Source organism: Neoarius graeffei, chromosome 5 (assembly GCF_027579695.1).
Source record: "Neoarius graeffei isolate fNeoGra1 chromosome 5, fNeoGra1.pri, whole genome shotgun sequence".
Lineage (NCBI taxonomy): Eukaryota > Metazoa > Chordata > Actinopteri > Siluriformes > Ariidae > Neoarius > Neoarius graeffei.
This window is the reverse complement of record NC_083573.1, coordinates 29,685,097-29,712,591: the sequence shown is the minus strand read 5'-3', so window position 1 is coordinate 29,712,591 and position 27,495 is coordinate 29,685,097. Positions and strand designations below refer to the sequence as shown.

The 27,495-nt window shown below is 42.1% G+C and overlaps 1 protein-coding gene across 1 annotated transcript in view; it reads left to right on the top strand.

Moving 5' to 3' along the window:
* Positions 1-1,949: 1,949 nt before the first annotated feature.
* The window catches only part of c5h1orf43 (chromosome 5 C1orf43 homolog), a 34,389-nt gene continuing 8,843 nt past the window's right edge, over positions 1,950-27,495 (top strand). The window contains exons 1-5 of the mRNA XM_060921486.1: positions 1,950-2,190; positions 2,442-2,543; positions 6,017-6,125; positions 13,751-13,804; positions 21,391-21,557. Of these exons, the coding sequence (XP_060777469.1) occupies positions 2,128-2,190; positions 2,442-2,543; positions 6,017-6,125; positions 13,751-13,804; positions 21,391-21,557 (495 nt within the window). The 5' untranslated portion in view covers positions 1,950-2,127. The remainder of the gene's footprint in view (positions 2,191-2,441; positions 2,544-6,016; positions 6,126-13,750; positions 13,805-21,390; positions 21,558-27,495) is intronic.

Sequence of the window (27,495 nt, the reverse complement as noted above, 5' to 3'; positions counted from 1 at the left end):
ATTCCTTACATATCTTTATAGTGCTCCCCCTTTTCCAGTCCAGTGTCTGATCTTTTTTTTTTTTTTGAACGGCTCTTTTACGACTATAATCATTTCAACTGAGATTATTTCAATTTTTCGTGTATCCAGTGTATCTTTCTCTTTCATATAGTTCTTCCTTTCTATCTATCTATTTATCTTTATTCATTTTTAAAATTATTTATTATAATACCAACACAAAGGCTGTACGATACTTCCTTTCTATTTAGGACAGTTGTTGAAACAGGATTATTTTCTCATGTTATTTGCCATTTTCACTTCATTCTCACAGTCATGTCTTAACAGGATTTATTGGCCATATTGGTTGCAAGCTGCATGAATATTGTGACCGTGAATTATGCGACCAATAAATCCTGTTTAGACATGACTGTCAGAATGAAGTGAAAATGGCAAATAACATGAGAAAATAATCCTGTTTCAACAACTTCTCCTAAATAGAAAGGAAGTATCGTATAGCCTTTGTGTTGGTTAGATAGATAGGAAGGAAGGAAGAAGAAATATACGAAAGAGAAAGATACACTGCATGAGAGAAAAACCTGAAAGAATCTCTGTAGTTAGAGAGCTGTTCAAAAAAAAAAAATGATCAGAGACTGAACTGGAAAAGGAAAAAAACAGTGAAGGGGAGCGCTATAAAGATATGTAAGGAATGGAGGTAATCAGAGGCGATTCTAGAGTCTGTTGTGGCCCCAAGCAAAAATTTCCAGGGGGCCCTTTCTGACCAGTGTTCATCACCAATATGTTATAAATAATCTGACACCAACGAAAAATGTATGAAACCAAAGTTTTTTAAATTCCAAATGTGAAAATACAATGGTAAAAAACAAAATAAATAAGCCCTCGGGCCCAGACTCTCAGGGGGCCCCTGGGCCAGGGGGCCCCAAGCAGTTGCCTGCCTTGCCTGTTCACAAGCTGCGCGTATGGAGGTAATGAAAGGGGGGAAGGTCAGGAGATACTTTTCTTGGGGCAAGTTTGATCAGATACAATGGGCTGCTAGTTTATTTATACTGCTTATTTCATGTTTCATGTTTACCTGCTATACCTCAAGTGTCCTTGACTGTTTGGTTATTTGAACCAATTTTTGTGTGTGTGTATGTGTGTGTGTGTGTGTGTGTGTGTGTGTGTATATATATATATATATATATATATATATATATATATATATATATATATATACACACACGAGTGTTTAGTCTATGTCTAGTTCATATCTAGAGTGTTTATACTGTTTATAATGTCTGAGTGTTTAGTCTGTGTGTAGTTCTTATCTAGTGTTTACACTGTTTATATTGTCTGAGTGTTTAGTCTGTCTAGTTCCTATCTAGAGGGTTTATACTGTTTATATTGTCTGAGTGTTTAGTCTGTGTGTAGTTCTCATCTAGTGTTTATACTGTTTATTTATACTGTTTATATTGTTTGAGTGTAGTCTGTCTAGTTCCTATCTAGTGTTTACACTGTTTATATTGTCTGTTCGAGTGTTTAGTCTGTGTGTAGTTCTTATCTAGTGTTTACACTGTTTATATTGTCTGAGTGTTTAGTCTGTCTTGTTCTTATCTAGTGTTTATACTGTTTATATTGAGTGTTTAGTCTGTCTAGTTCCTATCTAGTGTTTACACTGTTTATATTGTCTGTTTGAGTGTTTAGTCTGTGTGTAGCTCTTATCTAGTGTTTACACTGTTTATATTGTTTGTGTTTAGTCTATACAGTTCCTATCTAGAGTGTTTATACTGTTTATATTGTTTGTTTTTTCAATTATTCTATTTTTATTTATTGCATTGCCTGTTTGCACCGTGGGTCAGAGAGGACTGATATTTCATCTGTGCTGTATGTCGAGCACCTATAGCATATTTGACAATAAAGTTGACTTGACTTAACACACAAGCCAAAGCCACGCGGTGCGAGTGGTAAGATGGCGGCCGGATGGCTTCACTCGTCTCCGTATTTTATATAGAGCTCAGTGTACAATGTAGTAGCGTCCGCTCCGGAAGGCGTGCGCGGTTGTAGTGAGGTTTTTCATTTTTAAGTCAAAAATAGATAGTTTGGAAATTTGAACGAATGATTTGAATAAGGGTTTGATAAATTTGCACGAAAATGAACGAAGACTCGCCGCTCTCGGGAGTGAATGTAGTGCTTGTTATGGCCTACGGGAGTCTGGTAAGGAAGTGGAGAGCGAGGTGGCTAACAGGCCGCGGGCTAATTTGTGCGAGCGTTTTTAAGAGCAGCTAAATACATTAGAAATAAATAAACAAACAAATACAGACTTTTCTATTGACCTACAACGTAGTGCACTGTTTCCGCATGAGAGAAACGAGCTGAGTGTTCAGTTAGGAGGTGGCGGTGAAGAAGAGCTCGGCTAAGCTAGCATTTAGCTAACGCCCGCTGTCGTGTGTGTTTGTTTGTTTCAGGTGTTTGTGTTGTTGTTTATTTTTGTGAAGAGGCAGATTATGCGCTTTGCTATGAAGTCCCGCAGAGGACCGCACGCCCCGGTGGGACACAACGCCCCAAAGGTGAAGGACCTGCCACACCTTCCTGACTCAATATCCTCATTAATATTATTAAAGGAGAACTGAAGGCAATTTTTTTTAATTATCAAAATTCTATTTCTCATTTTATTAAATATAGGAATGCATTTTTTAGAGCTATTTTGTCGCTGCTGTAGCGAGTTATGAGTGTTTGAAATATGCTGTGGTGCTTGAAAGTTAGAATTTTCTATATTTCTGCATAAATATGACCTAAAACAACAACAGATTTTCACACAAGTCCTAAAAGTCCTAAAGAGAACCCAGTTAAACAAATGAGACAAAAATATTATACTTGGTCATTTATTTATTGAGGAAAATGATCCAATATTACATATCTGTGAGTGGCAAAAGTATGTGAACCTTTGCTTTCAGTATCTGGTGTGACCCCCTTGTGCAGCAATAACTGCAACTAAACATTTGCGGTAACTGTTGATCAGTCCTGCACACCGGCTTGGAGGAATTTTAGCCCATTCCTCCGTACAGAACAGCTTCAACTCTGGGATGTTGGTGGGTTTCCTCACATGAACTGCTCACTTCAGGTCCTTCCACAACATTTCGATTGGATTAAGGTCAGGACTTTGACTTGGCCATTCCAAAACATTAACTTAATTCTTCTTTAACCATTCTTTGGTAGAACGACTTGTGTGCTTAGAGTCATTGTCTTGCTGCATGGCCCACCTTCTCCTGAGGTTCAGTTCATGGACAGATGTCCTGATATTTTCCTTTAGAATTTGCTGGTATAATTCAGAATTCATTGTTCCATCAATGATGGCAAGCCGTCCTGGCCCAGATGCAGCAAAACAGGCCCAAACCATGATACTACCACCACCATGTTTCACAGATGGGATAAGGTTCTTATGCTGGAATGCAGTGTTTTCCTTTCTCCAAACATAACGCTTCTCATTTAAACCAAAAAGTTCTATTTTGGTCTCATCCATCCACAAAACATTTTTTCCAATAGCCTTCTGGCTTGTCCATGTGATCTTTAGCAAACTGCAGACAAACAGCAATGTTCTTTTTGGAGAGCAGTGACTTTCTCCTTGCAACCCTGCCATGCGCACCATTGTTGTTCAGTGTTCTCCTGATGGTGGACTCATGAACATTAACATTAGCCAATGTGAGAGAGACCTTCAGTTGCTTAGAAGTTACCCTGGGGTCCTTTGTGACCTCGTCGACTATTGCACGCCTTGCTCTTGGAGTGATCTTTGTTGGTCGACCACTCCTAGGGAGGGTAACAATAGTCTTTAATTTCTTGAATTTTGTAGTGCTGTCCGAAACCTTAGTGAGGATTAGGTGGGAAATGCGCTCAGTATAATATGTATTTGTCACAAAAATACATACTTGTATTTATTATTTTGAAAACCCACCAGCCGACTGATCTGGCACGTTTTAATTACAGGGTTCTCCACTTTTCAAAAATAGGAGGGGGCGGGGCCCCGGTGGGGGGCCAGGGGGACAAAGTCCCCCTGAAGCTGATGGACTTCTGGTTTTTTTTGACAGTGAAACTGGCCAATAAACGGATAGGAAATGCTAAAATCAATCATTGTTAAAATCATTTTACAAAAAAATGAACACATTCTTACGGTACGTATCTTTATTGTGAATGTGAGACTCATTTGACATTTCAGTTGAGACTGATGCGCCTGTTGCGCATCCCTGAATTAATTTATATATTTTCTGTGTGTGAAAAATGAACTTCCATGCATAAACAAAATACCCAATTACAATAAATGCATACATTTTTTACAATACACAATGTTAATTGGGTGAAACCACTCCAATCCATGCACGAGCTGGTTCGCGTGCCCGAGACTGGCACTACAAAGCCACCTCGGCCTCCGTAGTTCGGGTCCTTTGACCCAGGAACCCGGAAGTCCTGCAGTAAACAGCCACAGTGAAGCAACAGGAAAATGCAGCTCTCGCCTACACAATCACAGATACGTAGAATAAAAGACCTGAACTTAACTAATGTGTGTGTGCTGTTATATGATTACTGTAACTGTGTATGGTCAGAAAAGACGATAGATAAGCGTAACCGTTGCACAATAACACTACAAACACCTGCAAAGTTATTTAGCTGCTGGCTAGCTGCAGCTTGTAGCTTCTAACGTTACTGTGTGTCAGTATAGCGTAATATGGTGCGGTGTAGTGTAACGCAGGGATAGCCCCGTATGCATTCGTTTAATGGTCTTGTGTGTGTTAAATAGTTACAAAATTATAATAAAGTGAATACTTTACGATTTATTTGGTGTATACTGATGAAGTTACTTTTTTTGTTTGTTTGTTTGTTTGTTTGTTTGGGGGGTTTTTTGGCCAAGGGAAGGGTGGCAGGCCAGAATTATAACGTGGCGGTGCGCCACTTTAAAAGCACCCGTAGAGAACACTGAATTGTGCGACAGTAATGACGTAAATACCAGCGCGACGGACTAGTCCTTATCCTGTCGTATTTCCAACTCTTCTCAGTTGGTTCGAAGTCGTATGGAATAATCTCCATGTCACGTACGTGCTGGAGGCGGATGTATGTGCAGAAGTATACGGTTTAATAAAGTGCAGAATATATATACAGTGAGACAATATATACACAGGCAAACAATCCAAAACGGCAGGCTAGATCAAAAACGGGAATACAGGCAAAAGGGTCGGTCGAAGCGCAAACGGTACATCAAAGGCTAAGCGAGGACAAGATCGTGAAACAGGAAATCAAGACACCGGGGAAAAAGGCTCGGTAATGCATACGTGTGTATCGTAATACTTCGCAATGCAAATGCATCAGCACAGTCCTTAAATAGGCAACCGCACAGTTCCTTAATTGAGCTCAGGTGCGCCTTGTTCAGCACACGCGCAGCCCGAGGCGTGCCTTCAGGTGCACGTGCCACAACGCGCAGGACTGACGCTCCATCTCTGATGAAGCTGGCAAATCTCGAAATTAATCTAAATTGGAATGATATTGCGATCTGGCCGCTGTGTAAACAGTTTTCAAAATGGTGGCGCTGACGCTTCACATTTCAAGTCTCGCACAAGTCTCATGAAGATCGCGCGGATAAGCGATGCCTGCCGTGGACCATACAAATTACATTCAACATGGCTAAAAACCGAAAAGGCTGATAAGTGTAATATAATATGCCGCTACGAGTCATGATATAAGGTTAATAAAACCGAAAATGTAATTGAATAACAAGTTAATTAAGAAATAAAGCAAGTTTAAAAATGACTTCAGTTCCGCTTTAATATTAATAATAATAATAATAATCCGGGGGAAGCCATGGCCTAATGGTTAGAGAAGCAGCTTTGGGACCAAAAGGTCACTGGTTCGATTCCCTGGACCAGCAGGAGTGGCTGAAGTGCCCTTGAGCAAGGCACCTAACCCCCAGCTGCTCTCCAGGCTGCTTTGGGTATGTTGTGCATCGCTCTGGATAACAGTGTCTGCTAAACGCTTGTAACATTAATTCTGTTTCCAGGACCTCAAAGAAGAGATTGAATCTCGGCTGTCTAAAGTGAATAATATCCGCTATGAGCCGCGGCTCCTGTCACAGGACGACGACAGGCTGAAGCATCGCGGGCAAAATGGTAAGAAAGCCCAGCATAAAGCAGGTTAAGTGTGTTTTTATATTGAAACATTATTATTTGTGTGAGAAGTGAGTGGACATCTGCTGTGTTGAAGTCACATGGAAACATCCATCCATCCGTCCATTTTTTATACAGCTTATTCATTTCAGGTCGTGGGTGACCCAGCTGACACTGGTGGAGTACACACAATGGCCAGGTCACTAATCTACCACAGAGACAGACAGCTGTTCACATTTGCATCCACACCTGTGAGCAGTTTACAGGGATGCAAACAGCGCGACTTTTGGCGGATGGCGCCTTTTTCACGGCTGAATCGCGCAGATCCGAATTTTTTTTGGGGGGGGGGCGTTGGAGTGTCTGATTATAATTTCAAAGTAAATTCTGTATTAAAATTACTAAATAAGCAAATCCGTTACAGTCCATGAAACAGGAAGTATAAGGATGAGGAAAAAAACAGTTTAAATCGGGAAGCTGCGCATATTTGCGCAGTCCTGCCGCTCAGGCTGCACAAATGTGCGCAGCTTCCTGATTTAAACTGTTTTTTTCCTCATCCTTATACTTCCTGTTTCATGGACTGTAACGGATTTGCTTATTTAGTAATTTTAATACAGAATTTACTTTGAAATTATAATCAGACACTCCAACGCCCCCCCCCCCCCCCCCCCAAAAAAAATTCAGATCTGCGCGATTCAGCCGTGAAAAAGGCGCCATCCGCCAAAAGGCGCGCTGTTTGCATCCCCGAGTTTAGAGTAGCCAGTTGACCTGTGTGTCTTTGGACTGAGAGGAAACCCGTGCAGACACGAGAACATGCAAACTCCACACAGAAAGGTCCCAGTCAGCTGTCAAATTCAAACCCAGAGCCTTCTTGCTGTGAGGCGATGTTTCCGTGGGTGGAAACAGTAATAGTGCAGTTATAATAGTGCTTACTAGGAGGGGGGAAAATGGTCAGCTTTTACTTGTGACTTGCTTGTCTGGTTCACAAAAAGTAAAGTGTAGTTCATACAGTTAAAGGTGGGGTATGAGATTTTGGAATAACAGTTCCCGCAAGCCATATTTTGAAAAGAAACAAGCCCGCCCTCGCCATGCTCCCACCCCCCGCATCTCGTTAAGTTAGAGTGTAGAGAGCTTGGAAAAATAGCTCAAATTTTCTCATTTAAACTGTGTTTTCAGCCCCAATTTTCACTCCCCACACACAATTTTCTCAAAAGTAGTAGCCACACTTGTCCTGATTCACACAATGTGTCTGTCTACACGATAGGATTTACAGTTTTTGAATGAGAAGCCTGAAAGGGAGGAGAGCACAGGCGCGCAGCCCCATAGACTGCCATTATAAACTTGGCAAAAAAGTCACTCGTTTTTAACTCGCTCTAGTGACCTCAATTTTTACACTACAGACAAAAAGATTACATCAGTGTGTTCAGGAGAGCCTTGTGGCGCTCACTGTGAAAGAATTTTGTGACTATCTCCTTTCGTTTTCGTGTAAATCCCCGTTGTTTGGAGGGACCTTTATCTATGCATTTCTGTCTCTCCCTGCTCAGCGCGCGGGTTGGGGGAGGGGCTGCTCACTCTCTCACACACACACAGAAGGGACGGGCTGCTCGCGGGCTTCAGTCTGATTGACGTGTCAGTATCCAATCATTTTGAGGTGGTACCTCGATAGGATTGGATGACGTTTTTCCTTTATTTTACACTGTAGACTGGATTAAAATATTTCGTTTTGGGGTCAAACTTTCTATTGTACTGCTTGCAACATGGATGTGAGGAGCTTTTCAAGCAATATGGTAAAAAATACTCCTGAAAAAAATCTCATATCCCACCTTTAACGGTACGTTCACACAAAACGGGGCGAGAGCTTTAAAATTCATTTTGGCTACTCTACGAGTGATGCTGTTGAAGTTCGTGGACGCTCTGTGATGTAGATAAAATAGGCAGCTACAAGTTCATTCAGAGCGCTTTGCCTTGCAAATTTTATTTAAAGGGGCCGCAAAACCTAAACGCACATCGTTGTGCTGATTGACCACAAGTAGGATATAAGTTAACCTCATGAAAGCTTTTAAATGTGAAGGAAAATAAAGAACAATTGATTGCATGCTCGGTAAGAAAATAAACTAACAACATAAACTAATTACAGTGCCTTGCAAAAGTATTCATACCCCTTGAACTTTTTCACATTTTTCCACCTTACAACCACGAACTTAAGTTTTTTTAATTGAGATTTTATGTGATAGACCAACACAGAGTAGCACATAATTGTGACATGAAACGAAAATGATAAATGGTCTTCAAAATTTTAAACAAATAAAAATCTGAAAAATGTGATGTGCATTAGTATTCAGCCCCCCTGTGTCAATACTTTGTAGAGCCACCTTTTGCTGCAATTACAGCTGCAAGTCTTTTGTGGTACCGTATGTCTCTACCAGCTTTGCACATCTAGACACTGAAATTTTTGCCCATTCTTCTTTGCAAAATAGCTCAAGCTCAGCCAGATTGGATGGAGAGCGTCTGTGAACAGCAATTTTCAAGTCTTGCCACAGATGCTCAATGGGATTTAGGTCTGGACTTTGACTGGGCCATTCTAACACATGAATATTCTTTGATCTAAACCATTCCATTGTAGCTCTGGCTGTATGTTTAGGGTCATTGTCTTGCTGGAAGGTGAATCTCCTTCCCAGTCTCAAGTCTTTTGCAGCCTCCAACAGGTTTTCTTCCAGGATTGCCCTGTATTTAGCTCCATCCATCTTCCCATCAACTCTGACCAGCTTCCCTGTCCCTGCTGAAGAAAAGCATCCCCATAGCATGATGCTGCCACCACCATGTTTCACAGTGGGGATGGTGTGTGCAGGGTGATGAGCAATGTTAGTTTTCCGCCACACATAGCGCTTTGCATTTAGGCCAAAAAGTTCAACTTTGGTCTCATCTGACCAAAGCACCTTCTTCCACATGTTTGCTGTGTCCCCTACATTTTTTATGCCTGTCTTTCAACAACGGCTTTCTTCTTGCCACTCTTCCAAAAAGGCCAGATTTGTGGAGTGTACAACTTTATAGTTGTCCTGTGCACAGATTCTCCCACCTGAGCTGTGGATTTCTGCAGCTCCTCCAGAGTGATCATGGGCCTCTTGACTGCTTCTCTGACCAGTGCTCTCCTTGCTCGCTCTGTCAGTTTAGGTGGACGGCCATGTCTTGGTGGGTTTGCAGTTGTGCCATACTTTTTTCCATTTTTGAATGATGGATTGAACAGTGCTTCTTGAGATGTTCAGAGCTTGGGATATTTTTTTATAACCTAACCCTGCTTTAAACTTCTCCAGAACTTTATCCCTGACCTGTCTGGTGAGTTCTTTGGTCTTCCTGATGCTGTTTGTTCTTCAGTGTTCTCTAAGAAACCACTGAGGCCTTCACAGAACAAGTGTATTTATGCTGAGGGTAAATTACACACAGTAGGACTCTATTAACTAATTATGCCGCTTTTCCACTACAAACGCGGCTGAGTTGGGCTGAGCCGTGCCGTGCTGAGTCGGGCTGAGCGGGGCTGTTGGAGTTGCATTTCGACTACAACTGCGCTGAACCGTGCTGGCTGGAAGTGGGTGGACACATTGGGTGGAGTTAGCGAAAGTGGGTGGACGTCAGGTGATGTCGTTAAGCAGCGCAAACAGTGACATCAGTGAGCTTTTAAGCGGTAGTCTCACAACCCGGATAGTAAACAATAAACATGGAGGACATGGAGTCGTTAGTGTTGCTGGTCTTGGTTCTGTGGCTTGTTGTCACCGACAACGCCAACAGATATTGGCAAGAGCGTATAGATGAGGCGAGGCGCATAAGGCTTCAGAAATTCTCGTAATTCGTAATTCTTCTCCTTCCGGGTTTACGGCGTTTACAGATCCCAGCGTGCTCGCGGGGCGTGTGTGGGCATGTGAGGACACTCCTCCTCACCAATCAGTGCACAGGGGAGTGTCTGCTCACGCCCCTAGCCTCACTCGGCACGGTTTGGCTCGCTTCAGCCCCACTCCAAAACGGTGCGAGTTTTAGGGGCTAAGCAGGGCTGAAGCGAGCCGAGTCGTGCTGGTTTTTGGTAGTCGAAACGTGAGCCGTGTCGGGCTGAAGTGAGCTGAAAAAGGGTAGTGGAAAAGGGCCATATGATGACTTCTGAAGGCAATTGATTGCACTGGATTGTATTTAGAGGTATCAGAGTACAGGGGGCTGAATACTAATGCACACCCTTTTTTCAGATTTTTATTTGTTTAAAATTTTGAAGACCTTTTATCATTTTCGTTTCACTTCACAATTATGTGCTACTCTGTGTTGGTCTATCACATAAAATCTCAATAAAAAAACTTTTAAGTTCGTGGTTGTAAGGTGGAAAAATGTGAAAAAGTTCAAGGGGTATGAATACTTTTGCAAGGCACTGTAAATACAGTTTGTGTGGTGTAACTTTTGTGTTGAGTGCTAAGTCAAGTTTCAACATGCAGGTTTTTTTTTTTTTTTAAATGTCCATGTACACAAATAAACGTACAAATCATAAATAATGGGGAAATCCACCACTGCAAGTATTAATTTCTCCTCCATTGTACTTGGGAATGGTTTGAACAGAAGCAAAATTTAGATGACTGTGTTCTCTAGTATTCTAAATTTTTTTTTCAAGTTGAAGTTATATATAATTTTTTTTTGTTTTTTTTTTTTGTTACTCGTAGTAGGGTACAATGGTTGAGTTGCATCTGACATCACATCCGCCTCATTAAGCTACGGTCACACTCCAGCTTGCAATGCTTTGCGATGGGTTATCAATGAAAATGAGGCATTTTGGTGAGCTAAAAGTAGTGGTTACATAGTAGGTGAACACTTGACCGTTATGTCTTTGCATGCTTGAGTCTGGCACAGCTCGAGCGGCCGCGTGTGCTCATGGAGCATGTTGTGCGTGCGCTCGGGACCCAGTCGTTATGGGAAACACCTGATACTGATTTGAGCGCAAATCGGCACGCACCGATACGGAAGCTGTTTTCACAGAGGCTTTGCGAAGCATCATCACGTTTGTTTCTAGCCATGTTTATAACGCTGATTAAATACTCTGCTTTATGATTCTGCTTTCTGTTTTGCTTTTTGTAAATATCACACCTGCTAATAAACACTCTTCCTGCACTTAGATCCGTCTATCGTCTATCTTGTAGTGTCCTGATCCCCAGATCTTTAACTCAGCCACATATAAAAAGTTGTACGCCTCCATGCTCTTCCAGGTTTTCATCTGTGTGTCCGTGTAGAACGATGTCTGCAGCAGCAGGTAGTTTGAGATGTCGGGGAACTCAACAGATGGATAATTTTCGAACTCTTAGGAAAAATCTTTCTTTGTTAGCGTGTAAGGATCTACCCCATTGAGTGGTTTCTATATCCACTTCTTTTGAGTGTACTTCTCGGTTGTAATAACTTGCTTGTTTGCTGAACACAAACATGGCAATAAGTTCTTGTGTTAATGGACCAGACTCCACTTTTGGATCATTAATCCCTTTTGACTGAGAATGACCCACATGCATGGTTTGGCTTCTGGCCCATCCATACAGTTTTAAATACAATGCCTACAATTAAAAACAGTTTGTTTTTATTGCACTTATTTAATTCCTGGGCTACCATCTGTAACAGCGAGTGATGTTGCATCCCATTAATACACTTTACAATAGATTTATTAGATTCTAATAGAATAGATGAGCCAAAATTATTGGGGATCTTTTTTAATGGGCCTCGACTTGTTACAAGTATGAATAGGTGGGCCTTAAGGCCAATTTATGCTGACAACCCAGTCCTCACAGACGGTGTCGCAGATAGCGTCTGCGTAGCCCCCCCACCTTCGCAGACGCTCTGCGCGCACCTCCCAAAAATTGTGACCACCGCAGAAGCCTTGCAGACAGCGTCGCAGACAAGAGGGCTCTGATTGGTCCACTCCTACATCCGCTGTATACGCACTTCCGCTTCCCTACTTTCCCGGTTTGTTTTGTTTTCACGACCGCCATTTTTAAAAACACGAGCGAAGATGGAGCAGCACGAAGAGCGGTTGATCGAGGAAGTGAGGAAGTACGTGCATCTATATGACTCCAGTTCTAGTCATTATAAGTAACCAGAGGATAAACACTCCACTAACCACACCCACCAACTACTCCTAGCGACTTCGCGCCCCCTTGCGTTGTGGCGGTGAATAACATCGCGCACGCCTATTACTCCCCGCTCAACGATAAATTACAACTGTCTGCGAAAAGCTGTCTGCGAAAGCCTTGTCGCAAGAGCATGCAGAGGCCCTTAAAGTAGGAAAGGTTGAGAACCCCTGCTCTAGAGCAGAGCACTTCTGAATTCCAATTGGTTACCGCTGAAACACATCATGTGTTTTTTAACCGTAAAGTTGCCTGGATTTCAACTTTATTCTCACACTCTCGCCGCTAAAGATGCGCCATCAAGTGTCATACCACTGCTCGCTGCTGAGAGACGCTGTCTCGCATAGAAAGTGATGGACTTGCTGCTTTTGGTGTGAACAGTAAGGTCAGGGCTTCCAGCTCTAAATGACAAGGATGAGAGTTTTCCGCTTTTCAGTGGATTTCTGCTTTTTCTGAGTAAAAATCGACCTTTTTATATTATGCCAAATCCGTTGAGATTTTTTTTTTTCATTTATTGAGGGGGGGGTTGGGGTATGTTCCTTCGTGATACTCAAGCGTAATTCATTCCTACCACGATGTTACATGTTTACATTTTCGCCATCTTTAGTCTCGCTAAGTCTCGTGGTAGAATACGTGTTATCTACAATGTAATTGGCCAAAACATCAATGACGAGTGCATGATAGCCAATCATAAGTTCTTACAAAAGTACCCACATCCATTCTATTTTATCGAAACTTGCACATGTTCATCGTCGCTGCTCTTCAAAAATACGTTTCTCTTTCGTATCGGCTTTTTTACTCAAAATGCCTCAATTTGCTCAATTAATACATTGAACGTGTATACGATAGTCAGTAAATCTGAATTAATGCTGACAGTTTTGAAAACTTAAATATTTCAAGAGACTTTTTGAAGAAATCATATGCAGCTAATGAGGACATGGGGAGAAAAGGTCAGTCACCCTAAGAAATTTTATTTAATATATGAACATTTTTGATAATTAATAGAACTTAAGTTTAATGTGAATTTTTGTCATTTTTGTTGATCATGAATTATAACCATACCCTTGAATGTAGAATGTGATTTTTTTTTTTTTTATTTTGAATTCAAACAATACTCCTATTGATTTGAAACATATTTTCATGTAAATATATAAAAAAGACAACAGAGATTTTTTTTTTTTATCTACTACAGCTCAGATTGCAGGAAAAGTGGTTTGTAAGGCCTTATTTTTCAAAAATTTCCTGGGGGGGGTATCCCTCCCAGACATCCCCCATCTTGTTTTCTGCTTTTTTTGATGACCACCCACTCTCATCCCTGAAATGATTATCGCTGCTTCATGTTTATAACTTTCTTACTCTGAAGCAGCTGAGCACCTGACTGAAACTGTGGAAAAACAAATATCACTTTTGATCGTGATATTTGAACAGGTCTATGCTATAAGCTGGTTCTGATGTTAGTGTGTGTGTGTGTGTGTGTGTGTGTGGTGTTTTTTGCAGGCTGTTATAACTACCTATACAGAATGCAAGCTCTGGATGCCATTAGAGATGCCGGTAAGAGCCCCTGTGTCACAGTTTATGATGGCACGCTCATGTCATGTTTTCAAACCAAGTTTATTTGCTAAAGTCTAGACCAGTTTTGTGGGTTCACACACACACACACACACACACACACACACACACACACACAGTTGAGTGTTCTTTGGTTGGTCAGGAATTCAGCAGCATGTGCTTTGATGGCCACTTCACATTAGCTCTCACTGCAGGTCATTCAGGTGTATTTTTATTAGAGAAACAATAACGTATGAATGAATTTATTTTATTTTCGAACATGTATAAAAAAAAAGTATGTAACTATTTGTACATACAAAAGAAAGAAAACGAGAAAGTGACAAAAAAAGAATAAATGAAATTAAAGCCGCAAGCGGCCTCGACGGGCCCTCGCACCAGCGGCCAAGGGGGGCGGGGGCATGCGTCCCCGCGAAATAACTTCCACAGCTTCTTCGGCAAGAGACATTACTCCCACAATGGCGACAAAGTACAGAATTGGAGACATGGTAACAATAGGGTCTCGCACTGTACGGTGCTCGGGGGGCGCTATAGAGGCCCTGAGGCCCGCCTGGACCTGGGCTTCTGGTTCTCAGTAGCGGTGGCAGTCTAAGAAAAAGGAGCCAAATTTCGTGCGTTGTCGACCAGGGCAAGCGCCCCAATAAGGGTCTTGTAAAGAGTTTGCTTGCCAAGTTCGACAAATCAGAAGCTGCAATATCATTAATGCCATAACCAGCACCCCGAGGGGCGAAAGTGCACAAAATTTGGCGTATATGTCAGGTGAGCTATGAAGAGTTTGCCTATGAAGTTTGATGACAATTGAGTAAATAGAAGATGAGATATAGATTTTTGAAGAATAAATTTTTTGGTTGTTCCCATGTCAGTAGGTGGTGCTATGCTGTACATGAGCGATTATGAGTTGGAAAAATAAGTGTCTACAACAGCAACGCACTATCACAAGGTAGTGGTGTGAAGGAAAAGCATAATGGAATTATTTACCAAAAACCCGTTTTGGAGCAATTGCGTCGGCCAAAAACAGCGCCCCCCAGGGACGAAAATTCCCAAAATGTGGTATACATGACATGGGCGGTAGTAAGAGGGTGGCCGTGAAGTTTGACCAAATTTGAGGAAAGATTGGATTTTTTGCTCAAAAATAGCGCCCCCAGTGGCGAAATATCACAGAAATTGGGTAACATGTCAGAAGCCCAATGTGTGATTTGCGTGTGAAGTATGAGCAGTTTTGAGCAATTAGAAGATTTGTTAAGGTAGTGGTGTGAAGGAAAAGCATAATGGAATTATTTACCAAAAACCCGTTTTGGAGCAATTGCGTCGGCCAAAAACAGCGCCCCCCATGGACGAAAATTCCCAAAATGTGGTATACATGACATGGGCGGTAGTAAGAGGGTGGCCGTGAAGTTTGACCAAATTTGAGGAAAGATAGGATTTTTTGCTCAAAAATAGCGCCCCCAGTGGCGAAATATCACAGAAATTGGGTAACATGTCAGAAGCCCAATGTGTGATTTGCGTGTGAAGTATGAGCAGTTTTGAGCAATTAGAAGATTTATGAATTATTAAGCATGTAAAATTTTGCATTGAAAATTGATTGACGTATAACTTCTGAACGGTGAATGCTACGTGAAAGGTATTTAGTAACTTTTGTCAGCCATGTCTGTAGATGATGTGTATCAATTTTGGTGACATTCCTATGAACGGTCTAGGAGGAGTTGCGCCGTCTTCGTGGCTATGCATTTCGCACAAAAGTGAAATTACCTCACTTCCTGTTGGGCGTGGCTAATGCATTGGCATTACATTTTTGTCCGGCGTAGTGAGATACATATGCGTACCAAATGGCATGCCACTACTACAAACTACATGGCAACCAGGCACCTTAATGCGGGAGGCCAGAATCACAACGAGTTAGGGGGCGCTATAGAGGCCCTGAGGCCCGCCTGGATCAGGGCTTCTGGGTCTCAGTAGCGGTGGCAGTCTAAGAAAAAGGAGCCAAATTTCGTGCGTTGTTGACCATGGCAAGCGCCCCAATAAGGGTCTTGTAAAGAGTTTGCTTGCCAAGTTTGACAAATCAGAAGCTGCAATATCATTTCTGCCATAACCAGCACCCCCAGGGGCGAAAGTGCACAAAATTTGGCGTATATGTCAGGTGAGCTATGAAGAGTTTGCGTATGAAGTTTGATGACAATTGAGTAAATAGAAGATGAGATATAGATTTTTGAAGAATAAATTTTTTGGTTTTTCCCATGTCAGAAGGTGGCGCTATGCTGTACATGAGCGATTATGAGTTGGAAAAACAAGTGTCTACAACAGCAACGCACTATCACAAGGTAGTGGTGTGAAGGAAAAGCATTATGGAATTATTGACCAAAAACCCGTTTTGGAGAAATTGCGTCGGCCAAAAACAGCGCCCCCCATGGACGAAAATTCCCAAAATGTGGTATACATGACATGGGAGGTAGTAAGAGGGTGGCCGTGAAGTTTGACCAAATTTGAGGAAAGATTGGATTTTTTGCCCAAAAATAGCGCCCCCAGTGGCGAAATATCACAGAAATTGGGTACCATGTCAGAAGCCCAATGAGTGATTTGCGTGTGAAGTATGAGCAGTTTTGAGCAATTAGAAGATTTGTTATGAATTTTTAAGCATGTAAAATTTTGAAGTGAAAATTGATTGACGTACAACTTCTGAACGGTTGATCCTACGTGAAACGTATTTAGTAACTTTTGTCAGCCATGTCTGTAGATGATGTGTATCAATTTTGGTGACATTCCTATGAACGGTCTAGGAGGAGTTGCGCCCTCTTCGTGGCCATGCATTTCACACAAAAGTGAAATTACCTCACTTCCTGTTGGGCGTGGCTAATGAATTGGCATTACATTTTTGTCCGGCGTAGTGAGATACATATGCGTACCAAATGGCATGCCACTACTACAAACTATATGGCAACCAGGCACCCTAATGCGGGAGACCAAAATCACAACGACTTAGGGGGCGCTATAGAGGCCCTGAGCCCCGGCCAAGTTTGGGCTTTTGGTTCTGAGTAGCGGTGGCAATTCTCGGAACTGGTGCCAAATTTCGTGCGTTTTCGCCCATGGCAAGCGCCCCGAAAATGGCCCAACAGCGGAGAAAAATAAAGAAGAAGAAGAAGACGGAAGAAGAAGAAGAATTAAAGCCGCAAGCGGCCTCGACGGGCCCTCGCGCCAGCGGCCAAGGGGGGCGGGGGCATGCGTCCCTGCGCAAAACCTTCCACAGCTTCTTCGGCAAGAGACATTACTCCCACAATGGCGACAAAGCACAGAATTGGACACAGAGTACACGGTGCGCTGAGATGTTGTCATGGACAGAACATTTTATGCCATGGCTTCCCAACCAAATTAATGTATTTACCTCATCAGTCACCAAACTACAGCTACATAGGATTGTCTTCTGTTAGACATCTATTAGTCTGTATGTAACGCTACAACACCTGCTCCCGACTGCCTACCCATTCCCCACAAGTCATGTGTGTTTAAGGCAACCAAAACAACATACTCCTGGTGCCTCATGATTGTAAACACCTCTCCTGCAACTGCTACAGCGCAATGAGCGCCCCCAGTGGTGAAAGTTCACCAAATTTGGTATACATGTCAAGGGACCTATGAAGAGTTGTTGTGTCAATTTTGATCAAGTTTGACCAATCAGAAGCCGAGATATAAATTGTTGCCTTAAAACAGCACCCCCAGTGGCAAAAGGTCACAAAATTTGGGAGATATGTCAGGTGACCTGTTAAGAGTGTGCGTATCAAGTTTGATCAAGATTCAGTAAATAGAAGATGAGATATTGATTTTTGAAGAATAAATGTTTTGGTTTTTCCCATGTCAGTAGGTGGCGCTATGCTGTACATGAGCGATTATGAGTTGGAAAAATAAGTGTCTACAACAGCAACGTACTATCACAAGGTAGTGGTGTGAAGGGAAAGCATTATGGAATTATTCACCAAAAACCCGTTTTGGAGCAATTGCGTCGGCCAAAAACAGCGCCCCCCATGGACGAAAATTCCCAAAATGTGGTATACATGACATGGGAGGTAGTAAGAGGGTGGCCGTGAAGTTTGACCAAATTTGAGGAAAGATTGGATTTTTTGCCCAAAAATAGCGCCCCCAGTGGCGAAATGTCACAGAAATTGGGTAGCATGTCAGAAGCCCAATGAGTGATTTGCGTGTGAAGTATGAGCAGCTTTGAGCAATTAGAAGATTTGTAATGAATTTTTAAGCATGTAAAATTTTGCATTGAAAATTGATTGACGTATAACTTCTGAACGGCTTATCCTACGTGAAACCTATTTAGGAACTTTTGTCAGCCATGTCTGTAGATGATGTCTATCAATTTTGGTGACATTCCTATGAACGGCCTAGGAGGAGTTGCGCCGTCTTCGTGGCCATGCATTTCGCACAAAAGTGAAATTACCTCACTTCCTGTTGGGCGTGGCTAATGCATTGGCATTACATTTTTGTCCGGCTTAGTGAGATACATATGCATACCAAATGGCATGCCACTACTACAAACTACATGGCAACCAGGCACCTTTATGGGGGAGGCCAAAAGCACAACGACTTAGGGGGCGCTATAGAGGCCCTGAGGCCCGCCTGGATCTGGGCTTCTGGTTGTCAGTAGCGGTGGCAGTCTAAGAAAAAGGAGCCAAATTTCGTGCGTTGTCGACCATGGCAAGCGCCCCAATATGGGTCTTGTAAAGAGTTTGCTTGCCAAGTTTGACAAATCAGAAGCTGCAATATCATTTTTGCCATAACCAGCACCCCCAGGGGCGAAAGTGCACAAAATTTGGCGTATATGTCAGGTGACCTGCTAAGAGTGTGCGTATGAAGTTTGATGACAATTGAGTAAATAGAAGATGAGATATAGATTTTTGAAGAATAAATTTTTTGGTTTTTCCCATGTCAGTAGATGGCGCTATGCTGTACATGAGTGATTATGAGTTGGAAAAATAAGTGTCTACAACAGCAACGTACTATCACAAGGTAGTGGTGTGAAGGGAAAGCATTATGGAATTATTCACCAAAAACCCGTTTTGGAGCAATTGCGTCGGCCAAAAACAGCGCCCCCCATGGATGAAAATTCCCAAAATGTGGTACACATGACATGGGAGGTAGTAAGAGGGTGGCCGTGAAGTTTGACCAAATTTGAGGAAAGATTGGATTTTTTGCCCAAAAATAGCGCCCCCAGTGGCGAAATATCACAGAAATTGGGGAACATGTCAGAAGCCCAATGAGTGATTTGCGTGTGAAGTATGAGCAGTTTTGAGCAATCAGAAGATTTGTTATGAATTTTTAAGCATGTAAAATTTTGCATCGGAAATTGATTGACGTATAACTTCTGAACGGTTTATCCCACGTGAAACGTATTTAGTAACTTTTGTCAGCCATGTCTGTAGATGATGTGTATCAATTTTGGTGACATTCCTAAGAACGGTCTAGGAGGAGTTGCGCCCTCTTCGTGGCCATGCATTTCGCACAAAAGTGAAATTACCTCACTTCCTGTTGGGCGTGGCTAATGCATTGGCATTACATTTTTGTCCGGCTTCGTGAGATACATATGCCTACCAAATGGCATGCCACTACTACAAACTATATGGCAACCAGGCACCTTAATGCGGGAGGCCAAAATCACAACGACTTAGGGGGCGCTATAGAGGCCCTGAGCCCCGGCCAAGTTTGGGCTTCTGGTTCTGAGTAGCGGTGGCAATTCTCGGAACTGGTGCCAAATTTCGTGCGTTTTCGCCCATGGCAAGCGCCCCGAAAATGGCCCAACAGCGGAGAAAAATAAAGAAGAAGAAGAAGACGGAAGAAGAAGAATAATAATAGTGAACTCTTACAAGAACAATAGGGCCTTCGCCCTATAGGGCTCGGGCCCTAATAATAGTGAACTCTTACAAGAACAATAGGGCCTTCGCCCTATAGGGCTCGGGCCCTAATAATAGTGAACTCTTACAAGAACAATAGGGCCTTCGCCCTATAGGGCTCGGGCCCTAATAACATAAAGAGCTAAGACATTACAATACACCGCACATTGTTCAAAAAAGGATGTATGTATTTGTTAACTTGAAGATAATAATGTACCGATAGCACTTATAGGGCTTTGTTTAGAGCCATTTACAAAATGCTAATAGCTGTAATTTAAGCTCAGTAACAATTTCTGGTGTTTCTACCTGCACTTATTTATAAAACCTAATTCTAATGTTAAGTTAATAAAATGAGTTCAAGCGTTGAGTCGTTAAAATTAAAGTGTATCTTGAAATAAATAGGGAGAGGTGTCTTAACTATGTGACGTTTGTTTTTGTTTTTTTAAATCGATTTGAACCTTTTCTATTATGATTTAAGATAATGATGGGAAACGTTTGGATCCATTCGTGCACAAATGGGTTCGTCTCCAGAGGGTTCACAAACTTTCGCCAGTACTTCCGGGACGTAATAGACTTCAACTTTGAGCTGAAGGAGCTTTTTCATTTAGGTTCCTTCTTTCTTGTTCTGCTTAAAGGTGGGGTATGAGATTTTGGAATAACGGTTCCCGCAAGCCATATTTTGAAAAGAAACATGCCCGCCCTCGCCATGCTCCCAGCCCCCGCGTCTCCACCCCTCCTCCCCCTTATAAAGCCTGAGAAAATCAGCCTTTATAATGGGTGTCTATTGCGTTACACACCAGTGGAGCAGAGTGTAGAGAGCTTGGAAAAATAGCTCAAACTTTCTCATTTAAACTGTGTTTTCAGCCCCAATTATCACTCCACACACACAATTTTCTCAAAAGTAGTAGCCACACTTGTCCTGATTCACACAATGTGTCTACCTACACGATAGGACTTGCAGTTTTTGAATGAGAAGCCTGAAAGTGAAGAGAGCACAGCTGCGCAGCCACATAGACTGCCATTATAAACTTGGCAGAAAAGTCACTCGTTTTTAACTCGTTCTAGTGACCTCATTATTTACACTACAGACAAAAAATTACATCAGTGTGTTCAGGAAAGCCTTGTGGCGCTCACTGTGAAAGAATTTTGTGAATATCTCCTTCCGTTTTCGTGTAAATCCCCGTTGTTTGGAGGGAGCGCACTGAGAAAATCCTGCGCTCTGTGTGACACTCTGCTCGCTCTCTCACACAGAAGGGCCGGGCTGCTCGCGGGCTTCAGTCTGATTGACTTGTCAGTATCCAATCATTTTGAGGTGGTACCTCGATATGATTGGATGGCGTTTTTCCTTTATTTTACACTGTAGACTGGATTAAAATATTTCGTTTTTGGGTCAAACCTTCTATTGTACTGCTTGCAACATGGGTGTGAGGAGCTTTTCAAGCAATATGGTCAAAAATACTCCTGAAAAAAATCTCATACCCCACCTTTAATGAGGTTACTCTTCATTAAAGAGAGAAACATTTAAACGCAGTTTAAGAAGCCTGATGGGTTTAATAGTGACACCGATGCAGTATAACCATATTCAGTAACTTTTAATTCAGAGCATTAGAAATGTTCAGTGGTTCCTGACTGAGTGCATCATTAAAACTGGGATGTGTGCAGTGATGTCATCTCTCACACACGCAGGCATTGTTTCTCCTGATCTGGCCCGCAGCCCCAGCGCTCTGACTGGCCCCTGCTACAGGAAATGGCTCCTGGACCTGCGCAATTCTCACTCACTGATCAAAACCAGTCACAGCAGCCTCATAGACCGCCTGCTGGAGGGCTACAGCAACGCTCGTCATGGCACTGCGGTGAGTGTGAGCGAGAATTAATAAAGTAGGGGGATAAATAATATAAATTAATTTTATTATCAAGCACAAAACTATCGATAAATCGCTGCTTATGAAAGCAGCCTTGCCTCAGGGCAAATCTCATACGACATCACACATGGAACCCCGATTATCTGGGTCATTTTGGTTCATCTGACTCCATGCTTGTTTACTCACCAAGGTTGGATCTTGTTGTAGGAATCTTACAAAAATAATGATGGGAAAGCGCCGAGTTGTGTTTGGATGTCCAAATCCCTATACAACAGGACATTCAGTTCACAAATTTCCAAGAAAAAACAAATCTAAAGCGACAGTGGGTGAGGCTTGTGCAAACGAGGCGGGCAGATTTCACGTCACCTACTAATAATAAATCTGATTCATCAAGTGTTCATGGGAATTACTGGAGTAAAAAAGAAACCCATTTATTTAATAAATGACATTTGATCTGATATTTGGGCAGTTCGTCGATTCCCCTATTATATATCTCTTTCACACACACACCGTGCGCCAGACACAGGATTATGAGCAACATTTACACGCTCGTGACATCTGATCTCATCATATCTGATGCACTTTAAACAGGAAGAACGATGCACGAGCGCGATCGTTATCATTAATTATTAACTGAAATGTGTTAAATGCTCTCAGATTGCAATATTGCAAGACTATTTGTTTTTAGTTTTGTTCAGGAAAACATGATGAAAGGTAGCCACTGCATTCTGCACATCTTTTTCTATCTATCTCTCTCTCCATCTCACGCGCTACAGAGGAAGACTGTCATGAACTGGCAGTTTCTTGTCTTGGGGACTCAAAGATAACCATTTACTCTGTAATATCCTTGATAATCATCTGCCCCTTCATCCAATATACAGGGATGTGATTTTTCCGCGAATTCGCGGAATTCTGCTTTTTTTCACCTCAAAATTAAAAAAAAAAAAATTTCCGATTTTTCGCTCAAAAATCCGCATTCATATCCTATTCGTTCCGACTTTCAGTAATTCCGTCATTGAGATGAAACGAGGTACGTGATTGGCCCATCGCTCTGTAACAACCAATGAACGCGCTTGTTAGATAGCTGTACGTAAGCTCACTTCAAACAAAGAGTTGAAAGATGGCAGCCTCCGTGATCGAGCGTAAAGATGCACCTGATCATCAGTTTGGTGTGTGTTTTTAAAGTAAGTAAACATGGGGAAGAAGAAAAAACAACCCAGCTCATTTCTTTCCCCATAATAAGCCTGTGAGTGGTGATGGTGTCACTGCACGTGCGACGGAGTGACGAAGGTTGCCGTGGCAACGGGGCCTCGCGCCATCTGTTGCTTCCTGGATGCGCATGCGCACGCTATGAAAGCTGTGGTGAAAAGGTTAGCATCGGAGGCTAAACCTTCTGAGGAGAAAAGAAGGGGTGGTTTTTATTTCAGTTTGTTTTAGTTACGTCCGAAGAAACAGCAGTTTAAATCACGGCTCTAGTTTACAAATCAAAATGGTTACTCGGTGAAAACAAAACAAAAGCTAGAGCGAGGGGGAGCGGTGGGAGTTTAACCCCGGAAAGTGAGTCTGTGAGGCGGCAGTGATGCTTGACGCCTCCCGCCTCCTCTCACTTTACCTCAGAGTCTCTGCCAACTTCATCACAGATTATTTCACCTTTTTCACTCCAAGGCCCACTTTACACGGGGACGGTATAAAACAAAAACGCAAAAGTCCGTTTTCGTTCTCACTTTTTTCCGCGTCTACACGACCGTTTTCAAGGAGGAAATCTGCGTCTATACGGTGACGCATAAATGTCTCCGCTATGTCTGCACGCATGCGCAACGTCTTCCGTCTTGTCTGATCTGCACATCTGCACCGCTGTTCTGTCAAGTTATCCTACCAAGCCTACTACACATGCGCGAAATCCAGGAGGGTAGGAAAATTCAACAGTAGTTTTGTCCCACCGATCAGCTGGGCTGATAGAAAATCGGTGAGAATTTCACGCATTTGCCGATTTTTATGTTTTGTGCGTATTGGTCGAGTCTTTGGCCGAGTCAAATAATTTGTAATGACCTGTTTTGAATAATAAAACGGTCTGTATGAGAACTTGCTAGGATAACTTTACAGAACACCGGGTAGGAAGAAATTATAGGTAGGAAGAAATTTCAGAACACCGGCTGAGGTACTGTAGTGCTTGAGGGAGGAGCAGGAGCAAACCAAAACTCTTTTAATCTGCCTTTATTAAGTAACACTCACTCTTGTTTCGGTGAAGAAGAGAAAAGGCAGTGTCCATCTCAGCAAAATAAACCCGTTCGGCTGCTAGTTTTGTTTTCAGTCTCGGGTTTATGGTTTCACGAGCGGCTTGAATAGGCGGCGCGCGCGTGCGTGTGTGTAACTTGGCGACACCAAACTGAGGAGCTCCAGCTGGGCGGGTGAGCAGGAAAACACATCTACTGCATTGAAACACAGAGCAGCTTGAAGGTCCGTTGGATTGATGTAATCAGACATGCTCTTACTTTTTTACTTACTTTCTTACTTCCCGGGCTGGCATGTGCAGTATATGACATATGTATGACGTAAACGCGTACCCGACGTGAGCAGATCCGAGCGGAGTTTCGCGTGTTGGGTAGTTTAGACGGATACGCAACGGGGGCCGTTTTTAACTTATCCACTCTGGAAGGCGTTTTCAATTTTATCCGTTTTTCAGCCTCGGAAACGCCGTCCTCGTGTAAACGAAAGGCACTTCTGATAAAATATTTAGTCGTTTTTACCCAACAGCGTCCTCGTGTAAACGGGCCCCAAGTTAGTTTTAATTTTCGCTCAAAACTTTTCCCACAGCGTGGATGTAAGGTAATTATACACAATTTTGATTTGTTTATTCAATATTAAAATGTTAGTGCAAATAATACATACTTGCCAACTTTTCAAAATTCTCATGAGGGAGAAAAGTGCATGAAAGATATTTTCAATTGGCCGAGGGTCTGATGCGCGGTTGAAATGATAAAAACAGTGGATCCCAATTAATTGCAAACACATTTTTTGTGAATGTTGTTTAGTGAAAAAGTGATTTTTATTCTTGCATATGAAAATCCTCAAGTGAGTGAACACTGTACAGTTCTGTATATGAGTCAGTTTCACAGAAAACGTTTTTTTTTGTTTTTTTTTTGTCCGGACGTGTTTTGTTTACATTTTGAGATTTCTAAAACCTTTTTATGGTCTCATATGATAAAACATTATCAGTTCTACCTTGCATTTCAAAATTTGACTACTTTGGTTCATAATTCTGCATTTTGTAGCAAATTTTAGGGTCGAAAATGAGCAAAAATGGCTGTTCCACTGAAAAGAGACTTTATCAGACATGATTCTTAATGTTGGACAAAGGTGGAATTGAAACTTTTTCATGTTCAACGACAAGACTGTGGAAACCACAATGGACATATGATGTCACAAATTGAAAATGCCATTAAGAAAAGAGATTTTTCGATTTTGTGTTAATTTTTGTACCTGTCCCAGAGGTTTGTGTCAGTTCTGTTACCGTGATTAATCACATAACAAAAACTAGACAGGGACACTCTAACGAGTGCAAACCCCGCCTTTTCCCTATTAAAATACATTGGGCGAAAATTTCGAAGTTCTGCCATGACCTTGACCTTTGACCTCCAAAATTTAATGGTTTCCTTCCTGGGTGATTGGCAACACGTACAAAATTTGGTCCAAATCGATCCATTGGTTCTTGAGATATCTTGCAGACAGACAGACAGATACACACACACACACACACACACACACACACACACACACACACACAGACTGACGCAGGTGAAAATAATAACCCCTCCGACTACTGTCGGCGGGGTTAATAAATGCTCCCAAAAGCTATTATTGAAATTATTTGTTGCCAAGGATCTACATATTCTCACCTTTTATATGGATGGCAGAATGAACTGAATCTGAGAATATTTACTTAAAAATTTCAGTTTTGGTAAGTAGTCTATGCATGACTAATTTTTTTTGTGTCAATCCTGTTACCCTGTCTAAACGGGGTGTGCAGTAACTTAATCAAATATTAGAAGTTGCCATACATAAGAAGCAAACCGGGAGACTACCAGGAGCAATAGAGTTTAATATATAATGGTGGATGAATTCTTATGTTGCATCATGTTTGTTTGAAAAGGCACATTTAGGTATGTTCAACTTCTACAGTAATTGAAAGTATAAATTTTGTTTTTCCTTATACAATTTTCTATTTATTCTAATGTAGATGATTTAATTTAGAATGACATTTTTAGGTTTCATGTTTTGGCTTTTTGTCAGTTAAGAATCATTGAATTTACTACAGGGGCTCAGAGTTGCATGTTGACCATTAAATTGGCTTGAATTTGTTAATCATGACAAGTTTTTTCTTGTGTGTTTGCTTGCCATTTTAGTACAATTTTTAAGTCAGAAAACCCCAGAACCCAGGAGCTTCGGGGGGCTTCGCCCTCCCTTGTCCCCCCCCACCAGGGCACTGCCCTGGACCAGCTGGGGGCCTGCGGCCCCCAGACCCCTGGCTAAAATTTTCAGATAATTTCACCAGCCCCAAATCACATCCCTGAATACAAGAATCCCAATCACTATCAGAATTCTCTCCGAAACATGATTCCATATCGAAACTGGTCTAACCACTGCTGCGCACGGGAACGAAATTGATGCCTGAATTGTTGCACGTGTGACGTCACTCACCCCTTCAGGGTCTTCCGGATCAGTCTCGGCAGGTTCCATGAAAATCGGCTAATCTTATTGATTTTCCATCAATTTATGGCCTTTTGGGTCAGCTACGGTTCGAAAACACATGGTCAATCAACATAATGATTGCTGCTTTGTACAAGGAAAAAAGTGGGGTTTAGAGGCATTACATACACTTTAAATAAACTATTAGGGGAAATGGGTAAATATTATCAGCACTGGTAAACATATGCGAGTCAGTAAGCATAGATGGATAGAATATATTGGCCCAGTGCATTCTTTCCTATTTATATTCCAATTCACAAATTATAGTAATATTCCACCAAACTCTTTGCGTTAAACCAATGACTGGGAGGGAACATGGACAGCGTAACATCTTTAAAAAGTGAAGTCGCCACAGGTCTAGTGCCGCTGTTGGCTGGCTGCAGCATATTGTGTAGCTCCACTTGTTCACATGTGTTTCAGTGACAAAATTGCCTGTTTTCCATGTCACTTTTCCTATCTAAACTGTCTTTCGGTCTACAGTGTCAAATTCAAACAGTTACCGTTTCCTATACTGAGATCTGCACTTTTTTTTTTTTTTTCCCCCCTCAAATTATTTTTTTAAAAGTTATTCTACTACATCATAAAAAGGCATGGATACACTTGAGAATGACGCAGGGGTGATAGCGTTCCGGCGCGCCGTGGCTGGGGGAAAAAAAAAAAAAAATCTAGTTCGCCCATTGTCCTGTGTCATTCTGAGATGCGCAGATAGACAGTAAAGGGAGAATTCCCTTTACTGTCTATCTGCGCATCTCAGAATGACACAGGACAATGGGCGAACTAGATTTTTTTTTTTTTTTCCCCCAGCCACGGCGCGCCGGAAATCCGGCGCGGCGCGCCGGAACGCTGTCACCCCTGATGACGTGATTGATAGCCTTGGTGATGTCCAGGACCTTGGTATTGGGACGAGGGGGCGTAGCTACCAAATGAGTAGGCGTGCCCAACTCAAGTCACTTCGCCACGCTGGCTCCAAATTTGACAATATGGTGGAGGAATTTTGGCTTAATTTCTGTAGAACAGAAGGGCATGGATACTCACCGTCCATGATTTTTACAGTCATTGGGTTAAACAGTCGTTCAGTGGGGTCTGTTTGCGTGAAAATGCTTCTATTTTGCGTTCTTTACTAATTGAGTATGACCGTCATTTACAAATTATATTCTTGACACCAACTAGAGTTAACAATAGA